The sequence below is a fragment of the Pristiophorus japonicus genome, chromosome 2 (genome assembly GCF_044704955.1).
Source record: "Pristiophorus japonicus isolate sPriJap1 chromosome 2, sPriJap1.hap1, whole genome shotgun sequence".
In the NCBI taxonomy this organism is placed as follows: Eukaryota; Metazoa; Chordata; class Chondrichthyes; family Pristiophoridae; genus Pristiophorus; species Pristiophorus japonicus.
The window spans coordinates 148986340-149004681 of NC_091978.1; the positions used below are offsets into that span (position 1 = coordinate 148986340).

The 18342-nt window shown below is 55.4% G+C and overlaps 1 protein-coding gene across 1 annotated transcript in view; it reads right to left on the reverse strand.

Moving 5' to 3' along the window:
- Positions 1-395: 395 nt before the first annotated feature.
- The window catches only part of LOC139232510 (probable tRNA methyltransferase 9B), a 101536-nt gene continuing 83589 nt past the window's right edge, over positions 396-18342 (reverse strand). The window contains exon 3 of the mRNA XM_070862833.1: positions 396-1462. Coding sequence (XP_070718934.1) covers positions 396-1462 — 1067 coding nt within the window. The remainder of the gene's footprint in view (positions 1463-18342) is intronic.

Here is an 18342-nt window from a genome sequence, read left to right on the forward strand (position 1 = left end):
TGGTGAGGTGGTAATTTTCAATGACCTTATGGCATTTTGATGCTTGATTCCTAAAAACAGTCCTATAACCAAGGATGAATGGTCATTTTAACTTACCTTAGATGTGAGCCCCTTCCTCACTCATGCTTTGCTGCAATTCTAGTGGCACCAATGAGAAAATATGCTGAAAATGCTGTCCAATTATATCTGAAATATTCAATTGCACAAACCTCTAGGTCACTTTACAGACTACAATTAATATTTAGCATTGCGGTATTCAATATTGTGCTTACCACTGGCACATTTGCAGTTGCAAACAGTTTTGCTGCAATGCGTGATTACAATTTAGTGGCGTAAAGAGCTATTACCTTTGCTTCTATATTAAAATGTATATGTCAGTTAACAATCTCTGCATATCATTCTTTTTCTGCTATAACACACCAATTGCCATGATCATAACAAGAACTGAGGATGTGAAGTTCTTGTACGTTCTCTTCAATTAGCTGAGCCAATTCTCCTTCCCTGAAGACATGATAATATCTCATGAATTCTGTGGCATCTGCAAGTTCCTCCTGTTTATTGTCCAAAGCCACAGCTCTGGTACTGTCAATCATAGAGTCTGTTGACTCTATTGTGGAAGTCCTTTTAAAAACCCTAGCCCCACTTCCCTCGGACCTCTGTGCTTCTTCATTTTTCTGAAAAATCTGGCTGTCTTCCATGGAATTAGCCTGATTAGGATTTAGGCCCCCATGTCTGCAAATTTCACTTTGATGTCTTCCTTGTTTTTCTTTCAAAGTGCTTCTGGTCTCTATCCATTGTGCTTCTTCATGTTTTGAATTTTCAGCGAATACTTCATCATCTTCAAAACTGTCTCCCTTCATCAATGGTGGGCAGCCTCCATCCAAACTGCAGTGTCGAGAAGATATCCTCAACTTCCCCACAGGCTGCATGGAAACAGTGCTGTTTCGCCATGCGTGTATTACGTCTGGTGAATTCCTCATTGACGTAAGGTGGTCGATGTGTGTCTGCATTGTCGCCTCATCGAGTGATTTGGAGAAGAACCATGAACGAAGCGATTTGCCCAGATTCTTGTAAAATCGATACTTTTGATCTTCGGACATCCTGGGGCAGCAGTTCTCTAACAAGGTGTGATTGTCAGTTGTGTAAGGAAGTATTGCGTGTTGATCCTGTCCGAGAGACAACATTGCACTGGTCTCAATTGGAGCTGTTTTTATTCGGTCTTTATCTTGTGCTTCGACTGTTCTCCCGATGATGGGTTTGTTGTTGTTTTGACCAGACTCTGATGATGGTCTAGAACACAAGGATCGGTTCCAAGGAACAAAGATGTCCTGTTTTTCAAAACGACGGTATTTTTGTTCCATCGCCCACACATAAATCATCATTCGTCCACCGCGGTGCAAGGTTCTCGATATTTCTCTTATTGCTTGGATACGTCTGTCTTTCGTCGAAAAATGGTGAATCACTGCAGTAAGAAATGACAGGATTCACTTATAATGATCAACACAATAGGAGAACATTGTTTTATTTTTAAAAAGACATTAATAACTTTAATTTAAATGAATGTAGTGTAATTATTTTTCTATTTTTTATTAGTGTTTTGGGTGTTTCGGGCTTTATCACAATCATAGTAATAGGAGTTTAGGACCCTGCAGAACTCCTATTACTATGATATTTTACCTGATTGGCTGCCCAGAGCCACGTGACTCCAGCTGTAGGCCTGCGCATGCGTCGACGTGCACGGTCTGCGACTGGCAGTCAGGAGAGGCCTCAGCATCGGAAAGTCCAACGTGGGCAGCAGCTTAAGGTAGGTGTGTATTTTTTCTCTAAAATGCCTCTCCCCTCCAGCTGGCCGCCCCGGACTGGGTGAGCAGCGCCGTGTCCCCGCACACCACGACCGTGTCCTCGGTGAAGACGCAGTCGGGCAGGCTGTGGTCGGCTGGCAGCTCAAGCACCTGCAGCCCGAGCGTGTGGCGCAGCACCCCCACATAGTGCTGGTGCTGGCGGCAGGCCCGCTTCATGTCTACCTCGGACTCGGGGGCTCCGGCCAGACCCACCTCCCCGCCGCTCCGCAGCCATCCGGCCCAGGGAGTCGGCCAGGCCCCGCACGATGGCGTGAGTGCAATGCCCGAACTCCAGCGCCTCGCCCCGACCCGATCCCACTAGAAAGAGGGAAAGAGCGGGTGAGAGGTACTAATTGGAAAGCTCTTCAACGAGCCGGCACAAACACGAATGGCCTGCTCTGCGTTGTATGATTCAATGGCCGGAATTTGCCCTTAAAAAAAGGGTGGGTTTGGAGCGTGGGGCAGTTAAATTATTAAAAATGGGATTCCCGACCTGATCCCGCCTCCAACCGCCCACTTCCAGTTTCAACGGGAGGTGTGCAACCTACCCTCTCCCAGGGGGTGGGACATCAATGTAAATATTATAATAAAGCTGGAAGCCTCTTTTTTAACCTCCATTTTTAATACAATTGCATGTGGACGGGATTCACACAATTCTTGAAACCTGACATTTAAACCGAGGTGGGGGGGGGGAACTGTTGGATCCAGGCTTTATAACTATCTCCGAGATCCAGGGTCCCTGCCTAACCCATCCCCCACGATTCGAGACCTCCCATGAGGCCTCCGATCCCCACCATGAGGCCTCCTCACCCTACCCCACCTGTTGAGGCTGGTCACAATCCTCCGATTGCCGGCCCCGAATCTCTCACTCCACCTACCGATCCCCAGCCGACCACACCTGCCGATCTCCAACCACCCCCATTCCCAATTCTCCCCTGCCGATCCCCGACCAAACCACAGCCGATCCCACGCTCCTTCTCTACATCGACAGGCCTACCCGCCCACAGCCAACCAGCCTCTTGATCTGGCTGGCTGCGGCCAGGAATCCGAGGCCTCACATGCAAATCAGGCCATGCCGTTAAATTTTCCTGCCTCAGAGGCACCCCCACCCCCAACCTGCAGAAAATTCCAACCTATGATTCTGTGATCACTGAGTTGGAAAACGATATGAACAGAAACTGAAATAGGATATGAGCACTTTGATTAGGAATGTATGGCTTGCAAGCCACACATTTATACAATTACACTCAGCAATTTCATAAACACTGTGGAGGATAGGTAGCACTATTTGCCATGCAGCCTTAAAACTGCACACTCCTTATACAATGGAACTAGAAACTATTTTTTCACCTAAGCATAATACAGAATCATCCAGCACAGAAGGAGGCTATTCAGCCCATTGTGTCTGTGCCAGCTCTTTGAAAGAGCTATCCAATTAGTCCCACACCCCTGCTCTTTCCCCAAAGCACTGCAATGTTTTTCTTTTTCAAGTACATATCCAATTCCCTTTAGACAGTTACTATTGAGTCTGCTTCCACCATCCTTTCAGGTCGTACATTCCAGTGCATTACATTTGAAATGTAAAGTTCAATATTTGTAACCTGAACTTGGTGGAAATATTGGAAAAGAAAGTGAGAAACAGCATGCCATAGCCAGTAGGCATCTCGACTAGCGATTAAGGGGCCGAAATTGTTCTGTTTTGCAAAATGGTTTTCACCCAGGCGTGGTGCTAAAATCACCCCCAGGGAATTGGGCGATATATTGTATTCGCTTCATGGATTCTTTGCTCAAAAATTCATAGCAACACATTTCTATTAAGAACTAGTTTATTTATTAGCAAAAGGGTTAACAATCAGACTACACATTACTAGTTCATCCACCAGGCTCATAACCACTTGCCTCATTGTGAATCCCCATAACCCAACTGGCTGGGGTTTTATTGAGTTTTGTGAACATCATGTGACTGGCTAAGCCACTCCCAACTCAACAGCTCTACAACTATTTTAGTTGCACCTGTAAAACAATAAATCATTAAATCAAGTGCCCCCTGATTAAAGGGGGGGGGTCACTTAAACCGACAAACTTAAACAAATTCAACTTTAGACATTACGTGGTTCAAATTAAAATTTGGTTGCCGGGGGTGATGATGCACTCCAGTCCCTCTGGCGTCCACTTCTCGTGGAAGGCCACGAGCATACCAGTGGACACCGTGTGCTCCATCTCCAGGGACACCCTGGCTCGGATGTAACTATGGAAGAGAGGCAGACAGTCGGGCTGAACGACCCCCTCAACCGCCCGCTGCCTGGACTGTCTGAGCGCCACCCTGGCCATGCCCAGGAGCAGTCCTACGAGGAGTCCTTTCGACCTGCTCGCTCTCCTCCGCACAGGATGACCAAAGATCAGGAATGTGGTACTGAAGTGCAACCAGAATTTGAGGAGCAACCCCTTCAAATATGGGAAGAGGGGCTGCAACCTTGCACACTCAGCATATATATTGAACACGGACTCCTCTAGACTGCAGAAATTACAGGTGGTTTGGGAGCCTGTGAACCGACTTAAAAATTTATTGCACGGGACTGCTCCATGCAACACCCTCCAGGCCAAGTCCCCAATAAATAGAGGAAGGACACCCGCATAGAGAGAACTCCATTGGGGATCCCCACCTCCTCCGGACAGCAAGATAGTGTGCCATGGTGTGTCTGGATGGCAGATGAGAATGGTAATGTGGAGAGTGTGCAAGAGGAGCCCGTACAGGAATCCCCTCCGCGCAGAACTGAAAGGCACAGAGGGGATTTCCCAGAGGAGGCTCAAGTTGTGAGGCGCCGGCTCCCAAGGGAGGTTCGGGACTTGGTGCCGCTGAGGAATTCCATCCGGACGGGGGTCAATTCGGACGGGATCGCCCCATGTGCTTCAGCATTCTCGACACACCTAACAGAGTCAGGGCCCAGTGCTTCTTTAGCGACTCGATGGAATTGGGCGCACGCCAGACGTGGCCCAGGATAGGCGCCGTGCCAGCTCCTCTGACGCCATCCAGCCCGCCCCTCCTACATTGAGCAGGTCCCTGACCCTGGTCACCTCACCAAACACAGCCCTCTCGTCCGCCTGCCACCAAAAACCGCGGTCGTGGAGATACGGATTCCTGAGCAGCGGCTCCTGAAGGACAGCTGCCACTCCAGACGGGAGAGAACTGTGCTTGGTGGCGACTCTGTTCCAGACCCTGATGAATTTCTGGTAAAAGACAGGCAGCCCACACATGGCGGTCCTGACGCCCTCCAGGCTCACAAACAGGAGTTGCGTGTCATAATTGAGGCAGTACTGTTGGCGGAAGAAATCCGTCGCCAGCGCACACCATATAGGAGGGTACTCGAAGTACAGGTATTTCTGCACGGCTTGAAGTCAGAAAGTCACAGCCTGGGAGCTTCAACAGCTCTACAACAATTTTTGTTGTATCTGTAAACAAGTGCCCCCTGGTTAAAGTGGAGGGTCACACTTCAAAAACTTTTCAAGTGCCCCTTTGGTTTTTTTTGTTTTTTGGGGATTTTTTTGAGGGCACCAAAAACACAAATTATACACGTGCCCCCTGGGTAAAACCGACAAACATAAACAAATTAAACTTTAGACGTGGTTCAAATTAAAATTTGGTTGCCAGGGATGATGATGCACTCCAGTCCCTCCGCCGCCCACCTCTTGCGGAAAGCCGCGAGCGTACAGGTGGACACCGCGTGCTCCATCTCCAGGGACACCCTGGCTCGGATTTAATCGCGGAAGAGGGGCAGGCAGTTGGGCAGAATGACCCCCTCGACCGCCCGCTGCCTGGACTGGCTGATGGCCCCCTTGGCCGTGCCCAGGAGCAGTCCTACGAGGAGGCCCTCGGACCTACCCGTTCCCCTCCGCACAGGGTGCCCAAAGATCAGGAGTGTGGGACTGAAGTGCAACCAGAAATTGAGGAGCAGCCCCTTTAAATAATGGAACAGGGGCTGCAACCTCGCACATTCTGTAAAAACATCGAACACGGACACCTCTAGACCGCAGAAATTGCAGGCGGCATGGGAGCCCGTGAACCAGCTTAAAAACTTGTTGCATGGGACTGCTCCATGCACCACCCTCCAGGCCAAGTCCCCAATAAATAGTGGGAGGACTCCCGCGTAGGGTGCATTCCACTGAGGACCCTCGCCTCCTCCGGATGGCAAGATGGTGCGCCATGGCGTGTCCGGACGGCAGACGAGAATGGCAAGGTGGAGAATGTGCAGGAGCAGCCCATACAGGAAACCCCTCCACGCAGAACTGAAAGGCACGGAGGGGATTTCCCCGAGGCGGCTCAAGTTGTGAGGCGCGGCTCACGAGGGAGGTTTCAGGGCTTGGCGCCGATGAGGAATTCCATCCAGATGGGGGTCAATTCGGACGGGATCTCCCCACGTGCTTGGGCCTCCTCGACACACCTAATGGAGTTAGGGCCCAGTGCTGTTTTTAGCGACTCGATGGCATTGCCCGCACGGCGGACGTCGGCCCAGTTTAGGCGCCGTGCCATTACGTCTGCCGCCATCCAGCTCCTCTGCCATCGAGCAGGTCCCTGACTATGGTCACCTCGCCAGCCACAGCCCTCTCGTCCACCTGCCACCTAAAACCTCGGTCGCGGAGGTACGGATTCCCGAGCAGCGGCTCCTGCAGGACAGTCGCCACTCCAGACGGGGGAGAGCTGTGCTTGGTGGCGACTCTGTTCCAGAGCCTGATGAGGTCCTGGTAAAAGACAGGCAGCCCCTGCATGGCGGTCCTGACGCCCCCCAGGCTCACAAACAGGAGCTACGTGTCGTAATTGAGGCAGTACTGCTGATGGAAGAAAGGCGTCACCAGCGCACACCATCTAGGAGGGGGCTCTGCAAGGTATCTCTGCAAGGTCTGATGACGGAAAGTCGCAGCCTGGGTGTTTCAACAGATCTACAACAGATCTGTGCATACTCACAGGTGCAGACATTGCAGGTGGTTTACTTGAACCTACCGGGAGCGCCCCGCTCATATGCGGCGGCATTGATGATGTCATCGTCATGCGCATCGTACCGTTACGGCCCTGGAAGTGAAAAAAGGCCGCACACCCTCACTTACCGCTTGGCGGTGACAGCGACAGCTTTAGCTGTCAAGTTGCAGTCGGGAAGCAACTGGAGCAGTGCTATTTAAAGGCGCCATCTTGAAACAAATTTCTGTTTAACCATTACATTCTTCTGCTTTCCAACACATACGTAGAGTGGTTGGTGGACCGTTGGCAGTGATTTTTACTTCAAGGACTGGTCTGCCTCCCAAATATTTGCCTGTATCATTCAGCGCATATTTGAAATTACAACATTTCTCTCGCTTCATGGGTTGTGTTGAGACTCAACCTCCCGCTCCGACATCACCGAAGGCGAAGACAGAGGTGGAGACAATTGCAGACAGAAAGGCAGGGAGAGGGACATGGAGCAAGACAGGGAGAGGGAGAGGCAGAGAGGGAGAGGGAGAGAGACAGGGAGAGGGACAGGGAGAGAGACAGGGAGAGAGATAGGGAGAGAGAGAGGGACAGGGAGAGAGAAAGGGAGAGAGACAGGGAGAGAAACAGGGAGAGAGACAGGGAGAGAGGGACAGGGAGAGAGGGAGAGGGAGAGAGACAGGGAGAGACACATGGAGCAAGATAGGGAGAGGGGCAGGGAGAGGGAAAGGGAGAGGGAGAGAGACAGGGAGAGAAACAGGGAGAGAGACAGGGAGAGAGGGACAGGGAGAGAGGCAGGGAGAGAGGGACAGGGAGAGAGGGACAGGGAGAGGGAGAGGGACAGGGAGAGAGACAGGGAGAGAGGGACATGGAGCAAGACAGGGAGAGAGGGACAGGGAGAGAGAGACAGGGAGAGAGAGACAGGGAGAGAGGGACAGGAAGAGAGACAGGGATAGAGGGACAGGGAGAGAGAGACAGGGAGAGAGGGACAGGGAGAGAGAGACAGGGAGAGAGAGACAAGGAGAGAGGGACAGGGAGAGAGAGACAGGGAGAGAGGGACAGGGAGAGAGGAACAGGGAGAGAGACAGGGAGAGAGAGACAGGGAGAGAGAGACAGGGAGAGAGAGACAGGGAGAGGGACAGAGAGACAGGGAGAGAGGGACAGGGAGAGAGGGACAGGGAGAGAGGGACAGGGAGAGAGACAGGGAGAGAGGGACAGGGAGAGAGACAGGGAGAGAGAGAGAGGGAGAGAGACAGGGCGAGAGACAGGGAGAGGTAGAGGGACAGGGAGAGAGACAGGGAGAGAGATAGGGAGAGAAACAGGGAGAGAGACAGGGAGAGAGAGACAGGGAGAGGGACAGGGAGAGGGACAGAGAGACAGGGAGAGAGGGACAGGGAGAGAGACAGGGAGAGAGGGAGAGGGAGAGAGACAGAAAGAGAGACAGGGAGAGAGACAGGGAGAGAGAGACAGGGCGAGAGACGGAGAGGTAGAGGGACAGGGAGAGAGACAGGGAGAGAGATAGGGAGAGAAACAGGGAGAGAGACAGGGAGAGAGGGATAGGGAGAGGGAGAGAGACAGGGAGAGAGGGACAGGGAGAGAGAGAGGGACAGGGGGACATGGTGCAAGACAGGGAGAGGGACAGGGAGAGAGGGACAAGGAGAGAGAGACAGGGAGAGAGGAACAGGGAGAGAGGGACAGGGAGAGAGGGACAGGGAGAGACAGGGAGAGAGGAACAGGGAGAGAGACAGGGAGAGAGAGACAGGGAGAGAGAGACAGGAAGAGAGGGACAGGGAGAGAGACAGGGGGAGAGAGACAGGGAGAGAGAGACAGGGAGAGAGAGACAGGGAGAGAGAGACAAGGAGAGAGAGAGGGAGAGAGAGACAGGGAGAGAGACAGAGAGAGAGAGACAGAGAGAGAGAGACAGGGAGAGAGAGACAGGGAGAGAGAGATTCAGGGAGAGAGGGACAGGGAGAGAGGGACAGGGAGAGAGAGAGGGAGAGAGAGACAGGGAGAGAGACAGAGAGAGAGAGACAGGGAGAGAGAGACAGGGAGAGAGGGACAGGGAGAGAGGGACAGGGAGAGAGACAGGGAGAGAGAGACAGGGAGAGGGACAGGGAGAGGGACAGAGAGACAGGGAGAGAGGGACAGGGAGAGGGAGAGGGACAGGGAGAGAGACAGGGAGAGAGGGACATGGAGCAAGACAGGGAGAGAGGGACAGGGAGAGAGAGACAGGGAGAGAGACAGGGAGAGAGGGACAGGGAGAGAGGGACAGGGAGAGAGGAACAGGGAGAGAGAGACAGGGAGAGAGACAGGGAGAGAGGAGAGGGAGAGAGACAGGGCGAGAGACAGGGAGAGGTAGAGGGACAGGGAGAGAGACAGGGAGAGAGACAGGGAGAGAAACAGGGAGGGAGACAGGGAGAGAGAGACAGGGAGAGAGAGACAGGGAGAGGGATAGGGAGAGGGACAGACAGACAGGGAGAGAGGGACATGGAGAGAGACAGGGAGAGAGGGAGAGGGAGAGAGACAGAAAGAGAGACAGGGAGAGAGACAGGGAGAGAGAGACAGGGAGAGAGACATGGCGAGAGACAGGGAGAGGTAGAGGGACAGGGAGAGAGATAGGGAGAGAAACAGGGAGAGAGACAGGGAGAGAGGGAGAGGGAGGGAGAGAGACAGGTAGAGGGACATGGAGCAAGACAGGGAGAGAGACAGGGAGAGAGGGATAGGGAGAGGGAGAGAGACAGGGAGAGAGACAGGGAGAGAGGGACAGGGAGAGAGAGAGGGACAGGGGGACATGGTGCAAGACAGGGAGAGGGACAGGGAGAGAGGGACAAGGAGAGAGAGACAGGGAGAGAGGGACAGGGAGAGAGGGACAGGGAGCGAGACAGGGAGAGAGAGACAGGGAGAGAGAGACAGGAAGAGAGAGACAGGAAGAGAGAGAGACAGGGAGAGAGGGACAGGGAGAGAGGGACAGGGAGAGAGAGACAGGAAGAGAGAGAGAGAGAGAGAGAAAAAGGGATGGAGAGACAGGGTGAGAGAGAGAGAGGGAGAGAGGGACATGGAGAGAGAGAGGGAGAGAGAGACAGGGAGAGAGAGAGAGGGAGAGAGGGAGAGGGAGAGAGACAGGGAGAGACACATGGAGCAAGATAGGGAGAGGGGCAGGGAGAGGGAAAGGGAGAGGGAGAGAGACAGGGAGAGAAACAGGGAGAGAGACAGGGAGAGAGGGACAGGGAGAGAGGCAGGGAGAGAGGGACAGGGAGAGAGGGACAGGGAGAGGGAGAGGGACAGGGAGAGAGACAGGGAGAGAGGGACATGGAGCAAGACAGGGAGAGAGGGACAGGGAGAGAGAGACAGGGAGAGAGAGACAGGGAGAGAGGGACAGGAAGAGAGACAGGGATAGAGGGACAGGGAGAGAGAGACAGGGAGAGAGGGACAGGGAGAGAGAGACAGGGAGAGAGAGACAAGGAGAGAGGGACAGGGAGAGAGAGACAGGGAGAGAGGGACAGGGAGAGAGGAACAGGGAGAGAGACAGGGAGAGAGAGACAGGGAGAGAGAGACAGGGAGAGAGAGACAGGGAGAGGGACAGAGAGACAGGGAGAGAGGGACAGGGAGAGAGGGACAGGGAGAGAGGGACAGGGAGAGAGACAGGGAGAGAGGGACAGGGAGAGAGACAGGGAGAGAGAGAGAGGGAGAGAGACAGGGCGAGAGACAGGGAGAGGTAGAGGGACAGGGAGAGAGACAGGGAGAGAGATAGGGAGAGAAACAGGGAGAGAGACAGGGAGAGAGAGACAGGGAGAGGGACAGGGAGAGGGACAGAGAGACAGGGAGAGAGGGACAGGGAGAGAGACAGGGAGAGAGGGAGAGGGAGAGAGACAGAAAGAGAGACAGGGAGAGAGACAGGGAGAGAGAGACAGGGCGAGAGACGGAGAGGTAGAGGGACAGGGAGAGAGACAGGGAGAGAGATAGGGAGAGAAACAGGGAGAGAGACAGGGAGAGAGGGATAGGGAGAGGGAGAGAGACAGGGAGAGAGGGACAGGGAGAGAGAGAGGGACAGGGGGACATGGTGCAAGACAGGGAGAGGGACAGGGAGAGAGGGACAAGGAGAGAGAGACAGGGAGAGAGGAACAGGGAGAGAGGGACAGGGAGAGAGGGACAGGGAGAGACAGGGAGAGAGGAACAGGGAGAGAGACAGGGAGAGAGAGACAGGGAGAGAGAGACAGGAAGAGAGGGACAGGGAGAGAGACAGGGGGAGAGAGACAGGGAGAGAGAGACAGGGAGAGAGAGACAGGGAGAGAGAGACAAGGAGAGAGAGAGGGAGAGAGAGACAGGGAGAGAGACAGAGAGAGAGAGACAGAGAGAGAGAGACAGGGAGAGAGAGACAGGGAGAGAGAGATTCAGGGAGAGAGGGACAGGGAGAGAGGGACAGGGAGAGAGAGAGGGAGAGAGAGACAGGGAGAGAGACAGAGAGAGAGAGACAGGGAGAGAGAGACAGGGAGAGAGGGACAGGGAGAGAGGGACAGGGAGAGAGACAGGGAGAGAGAGACAGGGAGAGGGACAGGGAGAGGGACAGAGAGACAGGGAGAGAGGGACAGGGAGAGGGAGAGGGACAGGGAGAGAGACAGGGAGAGAGGGACATGGAGCAAGACAGGGAGAGAGGGACAGGGAGAGAGAGACAGGGAGAGAGACAGGGAGAGAGGGACAGGGAGAGAGGGACAGGGAGAGAGGAACAGGGAGAGAGAGACAGGGAGAGAGACAGGGAGAGAGGAGAGGGAGAGAGACAGGGCGAGAGACAGGGAGAGGTAGAGGGACAGGGAGAGAGACAGGGAGAGAGACAGGGAGAGAAACAGGGAGGGAGACAGGGAGAGAGAGACAGGGAGAGAGAGACAGGGAGAGGGATAGGGAGAGGGACAGACAGACAGGGAGAGAGGGACATGGAGAGAGACAGGGAGAGAGGGAGAGGGAGAGAGACAGAAAGAGAGACAGGGAGAGAGACAGGGAGAGAGAGACAGGGAGAGAGACATGGCGAGAGACAGGGAGAGGTAGAGGGACAGGGAGAGAGATAGGGAGAGAAACAGGGAGAGAGACAGGGAGAGAGGGAGAGGGAGGGAGAGAGACAGGTAGAGGGACATGGAGCAAGACAGGGAGAGAGACAGGGAGAGAGGGATAGGGAGAGGGAGAGAGACAGGGAGAGAGACAGGGAGAGAGGGACAGGGAGAGAGAGAGGGACAGGGGGACATGGTGCAAGACAGGGAGAGGGACAGGGAGAGAGGGACAAGGAGAGAGAGACAGGGAGAGAGGGACAGGGAGAGAGGGACAGGGAGCGAGACAGGGAGAGAGAGACAGGGAGAGAGAGACAGGAAGAGAGAGACAGGAAGAGAGAGAGACAGGGAGAGAGGGACAGGGAGAGAGGGACAGGGAGAGAGAGACAGGAAGAGAGAGAGAGAGAGAGAGAAAAAGGGATGGAGAGACAGGGTGAGAGAGAGAGAGGGAGAGAGGGACATGGAGAGAGAGAGGGAGAGAGAGACAGGGAGAGAGAGAGAGGGAGAGAGAGAGAGGGAGAGAGAGACAGGGAGAGAGAGAGACAGGGAGAGAGGGACAGGGAGAGAGAGAGGGAGAGAGAGAGGGAGAGAGAGACAGGGAGAGAGAGAGGGAGAGAGAGACAGGGACAGAGACAGGGAGAGAGGGACAGGGAGAGAGACAGGGAGAGAGAGAGATGGAGAGAGAGACAGGGAGAGAGACAGAGAGAGAGAGACAGGGAGAGAGAGAGACAGGGAGAGAGGGACAGGGAGAGAGGGACAGGGAGAGAGGGACAGGGAGAGAGAGACAGGGAGAGAGAGACAGGGACAGAGACAGGGAGAGAGGGACAGGGAGAGAGAGACAGTGAGAGAGACAGGGAGAGAGACAGGGAGAGAGACAGGGAGTGAGGGACAGGGAGAGAGACAGGGAGAGAGGGACAGGGAGAGGGACAGGGGGGAGACAGAGAGAGAGGGACAGGGAGAGAGAGACAGGGAGAGAGACAGGGAGAGAAGGACAGGGAGAGAGGGACAGGGAGAGATACAGGGAGAGAGGGAGAGGGAGAGAGACAGAGAGAGAGACATGGAGCAAGACAGGGAGAGGGGCAGGGGGAGGGAGAGAGACAGGGAGAGAGACAGGGAGAGAGGAACAGGGAGAGGGACAGGGAGAGAGAGAGGGTGAGAGAGACAGGGAGAGAGACAGGGAGAGAGAGAGAGGGAGAGAGAGAGGCAGGGAGAGAGACAGGGAGAGAGAGACAGGGAGAGAGACATGGCGAGAGACAGGGAGAGGTAGAGGGACAGGGAGAGAGATAGGGAGAGAAACAGGGAGAGAGACAGGGAGACAGAGACAGTGAGAGAGACAGGGAGAGAGACAGGGAGTGAGGGACAGGGAGAGAGACGGAGAGAGGGGCAGGGAGAGGGACAGGGAGAGGGACAGGTGGAGAGGGACAGGAAGAGAGACAGGGAGAGAGACAGGGAGAGAAGGACAGGGAGAGAGGGACAGGGAGAGATACAGGGAGAGAGGGAGAGGGAGAGAGACAGGGAGAGAGACATGGAGCAAGACAGGGAGAGGGGCAGGGAGAGGGACAGGGACAGGGAGAGAGACAGGGAGAGAAGGACAGGGAGAGAAGGACAGGGAGAGAGGGACAGGGAGAGATACAGGGAGAGAGGGAGAGGGAGAGAGACAGGGAGAGAGACATGGAGCAAGACAGGGAGAGGGGCAGGGGGAGGGAGAGAGACAGGGAGAGAGACAGGGAGAGAGAGACAGGGAGAGAGAGACAGGGAGAGGGACAGGGAGAGGGACAGAGAGACAGGGAGAGAGGGACATGGAGAGAGACAGGGAGAGAGACATGGAGCAAGACAGGGAGAGGGGCAGGGGGAGGGAGAGAGACAGGGAGAGAGACAGGGAGAGAGAGACAGGGAGAGAGAGACAGGGAGAGGGACAGGGAGAGGGACAGAGAGACAGGGAGAGAGGGACATGGAGAGAGACAGGGAGAGAGGGAGAGGGAGAGAGACAGAAAGAGAGACAGGGAGAGAGACAGGGAGATAGAGACAGGGAGAGAGACATGGCGAGAGACAGGGAGAGGTAGAGGGACAGGGAGAGAGACGGAGAGAGATAGGGAGAGAAACAGGGAGAGAGACAGGGAGAGAGGGAGAGGGAGGGAGAGAGACAGGTAGAGGGACATGGAGCAAGACAGGGAGAGAGACAGGGAGAGAGGGATAGGGAGAGAGAGACAGGGAGAGAGGGACAGGGAGAGAGACAGGGAGAGAGAGACAGGGAGAGAGAGACAGGAAGAGAGAGACAGGAAGAGAGAGAGACAGGGAGAGAGGGACAGGGAGAGAGGGACAGGGAGAGAGAGACAGGGAGAGAGAGACAGGGAGAGAGACAGAGAGAGAGAGAGACAGGGAGAGAGAGAGAGGGAGAGAGAGACAGGGAGAGAGACAGAGAGAGAGAGACAGGGAGAGAGGGACAAGGAGAGAGAGAGAGGGAGAGAGGGACAGGGAGAGAGGGACAGGGAGAGAGGGACAGGGAGAGAGACAGGGAGAGAGAGACAGGGAGAGAGAGACAGGAAGAGAGAGACAGGAAGAGAGAGAGACAGGGAGAGAGGGACAGGGAGAGAGGGACAGGGAGAGAGAGACAGGGAGAGAGAGACAGGAAGAGAGAGAGAGAGAGAGAGAGAGAAACAGGGATGGAGAGACAGGGAGAGAGAGAGACAGGGAGAGAGGGACATGGAGAGAGAGAGGGAGAGAGAGACAGGGAGAGAGAGACAGGGAGAGAGAGAGACAGGTAGAGAGGGACAGGGAGAGAGACAGGGAGAGAGAGACAGGGAGAGAGACAGAGAGAGAGAGACAGGGAGAGAGAGAGGGAGAGAGAGACAGGGAGAGAGACAGAGAGAGAGAGACAGGGGGAGAGAGAGACAGGGAGAGAGACAGAGAGAGAGAGACAGGGAGAGAAGGACAGGGAGAGAGGGACAGGGAGAGAGAGAGGGAGAGAGAGAGGGAGAGAGAGACAGGGACAGAGACAGGGAGAGAGGGACAGGGAGAGAGACAGGGAGAGAGAGACAGGGAGAGAGACAGGGAGAGAGACAGGGAGTGAGGGACAGGGAGAGAGACAGGGAGAGAGACAGGGAGAGAGACAGGGAGAGGGACAGGGGGGGAGACACGGAGAGAGGGACAGGGAAAGAGAGACAGGGAGAGAGACAGGGAGAGAAGGACAGGGAGAGAGGGACAGGGAGAGATACAGGGAGAGAGGGCGAGGGAGAGAGACAGGGAGAGAGACATGGAGCAAGACAGGGAGAGGGGCAGGGGGAGGGAGAGAGACAGGGAGAGAGACAGGGAGAGAGACAGGGAGAGAGGGACAGGGAGAGAGACAGGGAGAGAGACAGGGAGAGAGAGAGAGGGAGAGAGAGAGAGGGAGAGAGAGACAGGGAGAGAGACAGAGTGAGAGAGACAGGGAGAGAGAGAGACAGGGAGAGAGGGACAGGGAGAGAGAGAGGGAGAGAGAGACAGGGACAGAGACAGGGAGAGAGGGACAGGGAGAGAGACAGGGAGACAGAGACAGCGAGAGAGACAGGGAGAGAGACAGGGAGGATAGGGAGAGAGACAGAGAGAGGGGCAGGGAGAGGGACAGGGAGAGGGACAGGTGGAGAGGGACACGAAGAGAGACAGGGAGAGAGACAGGGAGAGAAGGACAGGGAGAGAGGGAGAGGGAGAGAGACAGGGAGAGAGACATGGAGCAAGACAGGGAGAGGGGCAGGGAGAGGGACAGGGACAGGGAGAGAGTCAGGGAGAGAGGGACTGGGAGAGAGGACAGGGAGAGAGAGACAGGGAGAGAGAGACAGGGAGAGAGAGACAGGGAGAGAGAGACAGGGAGAGAGGGACAGGATGAGAGACACAGGGAGAGAGAAACACGGAGAGAGAGACAGGGAGAGATGGACAGGGAGAGATGGACAGAGAGAGAGGGACAGGGAGAGAGGGACAGGGAGAAAGTGACAGGGAGAGGGAGACAGGGAGAGAGGGACAGGGAGAGAGAGACAAGGAGAGAGGGACAGGGAGAGAGAGACAGGGAGAGAGAGACAGGGAGAGAGAGACAAGGAGAGAGGGACAGGGAGAGAGAGACAGGGAGAGAGAGACAGGGAGAGAGAGACAGGGAGAGAGGGACAGGAAGAGAGACAGGGAGAGAGGGACAGGGAGAGAGAGACATGGAGAGAGAGACAGGGAGAGATGGACAGGGAGAGATGGACAGAGAGAGAGGGACAGGGCGAGAGACAGGGAGAGGTAGAGGGACAGGGAGAGAGACAGGGAGAGAGACAGGGAGAGAAACAGGGAGAGAGACAGGGAGAGAGAGACAGGGAGAGAGGGAGAGGGAGAGAGACAGAACGAGAGACAGGGAGAGAGACAGGGAGAGAGAGACAGGGAGAGAGACATGGCGAGAGACAGGGAGAGGTAGAGGGACAGGGGAGAGAGATAGGGAGAGAAACAGGGAGAGAGACAGGGAGAGAGGGAGAGGGAGGGAGAGAGACAGGTAGAGGGACATGGAGCAAGACAGGGAGAGAGACAGGGAGAGAGGGATAGGGAGAGGGAGAGAGACAGGGAGAGAGACAGGGAGAGAGAGAGGGACAGGGGGACATGGTGCAAGACAGGCAGAGGGACAGGGAGAGAGGGACAAGGAGAGAGAGACAGGGAGAGAGGGACAGGGAGAGAGGGACAGGGAGAGAGACAGGGAGAGAGAGACAGGGAGAGAGAGACAGGAAGAGAGAGACAGGAAGAGAGAGAGACAGGGAGAGAGGGACAGGGAGAGAGAGACAGGGAGAGAGAGACAGGAAGAGAGAGAGAGAGAGAGAGAAACAGGGATGGAGAGACAGGGAGAGAGAGAGACAGGGAGAGAGGGACATGGAGAGAGAGAGGGAGAGAGAGACAGGGAGCGAGAGAGAGGGAGAGAGAGACAGGGAGAGAGAGACAGGGAGAGAGAGAGACAGGGAGAGAGGGACAGGGAGAGAGAGAGGGAGAGAGAGGCAGGGAGAGAGACAGAGAGAGAGAGACAGGGAGAGAGAGAGAGGGAGAGAGAGACAGGGAGAGAGACAGAGAGAGAGAGACAGGGAGAGAGAGAGAGGGAGAGAGAGACAGGGAGAGAGACAGAGAGAGAGAGAGACAGGGAGAGAGAGAGAGGGAGAGAGAGACAGGAGAGAGACAGAGAGAGAGAGAGAGACAGGGAGAGAGAGAGACAGGGAGAGAGGGACAGGGAGAGAGGGACAGGGAGAGAGAGAGGGAGAGAGAGACAGGGAGGGAGAGAGGGAGAGAGAGACAGGGACAGAGACAGGGAGAGAGGGACAGGGAGAGAGAGACAGTGAGAGAGACAGGGAGAGAGACAGGGAGAGAGACAGGGAGTGAGGGACAGGGAGAGAGACAGGGAGAGAGACAGGGAGAGAGGGACAGGGAGAGGGACAGGGGGGGAGACAGAGAGAGAGGGACAGGGAGAGAGAGACAGGAGAGAGACAGGGAGAGAAGGACAGGGAGAAAGGAGGAGACAGGGAGAGAGACATGGAGCAAGACAGGGAGAGGGCAGGGGGAGGGAGAGAGACAGGGAGAGAGACAGAGAGAGGGGACAGGGAGAGGACAGGGAGAGAGAGAGGGTGAGAGAGGACAGGGAGAGAGACAAGGAGAGAGAGAGAGGGAGAGAGAGAGACAGGGAGAGAGACAGGGAGAGACAGACAGGAGAGAAGACATGGCGAGAGAACAGGGAGAGGTAGAGGGACAGGGAGAGAGACAGGGAGAGAGATAGGGAGAGAAACAGGAGAGAGACAGGGAGAGAGACAGGGAGACAGAGACAGTGAGAGAGACAGGGAGAGAGACAGGGAGTGAGGGACAGAGAGAGAGACGGAGAGAGGGAGGGAGAGGGACAGGGAGAGAAGGACAGGGAGAGAGGGACAGGGAGAGATACAGGGAGAGAGGGAGAGGGAGAGAGACAGGGAGAGAGACATGGAGCAAGACAGGGAGAGGGGCAGGGAGAGGACAGGGAGGGAGAGAGACAGGGAGAGAAGGACAGGGAGAGAGACAGGGAGAGAGGGAGAGAGATACAGGGAGAGAGGAGAGAGAGCAGGGAGAGAGACATGGAGCAAGACAGGAGAGCAGGGAGAGGACAGGGAGAGAGCAGGGAGAGAGACAGGGAGAGAGAGACAGGGAGAGGGACAGGGAGAGGGACAGAGAGACAGGGAGAGAGGAGAGAGACAGGGGAGAGAGACATGGAGCAAGACAGGGAGAGGGGCAGGGGGAGGAGAGAGACAGGGAGAGACAGGGAGATAGGGAGAAACAGGGAGAGAGACAGAGAGGGAGAGGGAGAGAGAGACAGGTAGAGGGACATGGAGCAAGACAGGGAGAGAGACAGGGAGAGAGGGATAGGGAGAGGGAGAGACGGAGAGAGACAGGAGAGAGGACAGGGAGATGAGAGGGACAGGGGGACATGGTGCAAGACAGGGAGAGGGACAGGGAGAGAGTGACAAGGAGAGAGACCGGGAGAACAGGGAGAGAGGGACAA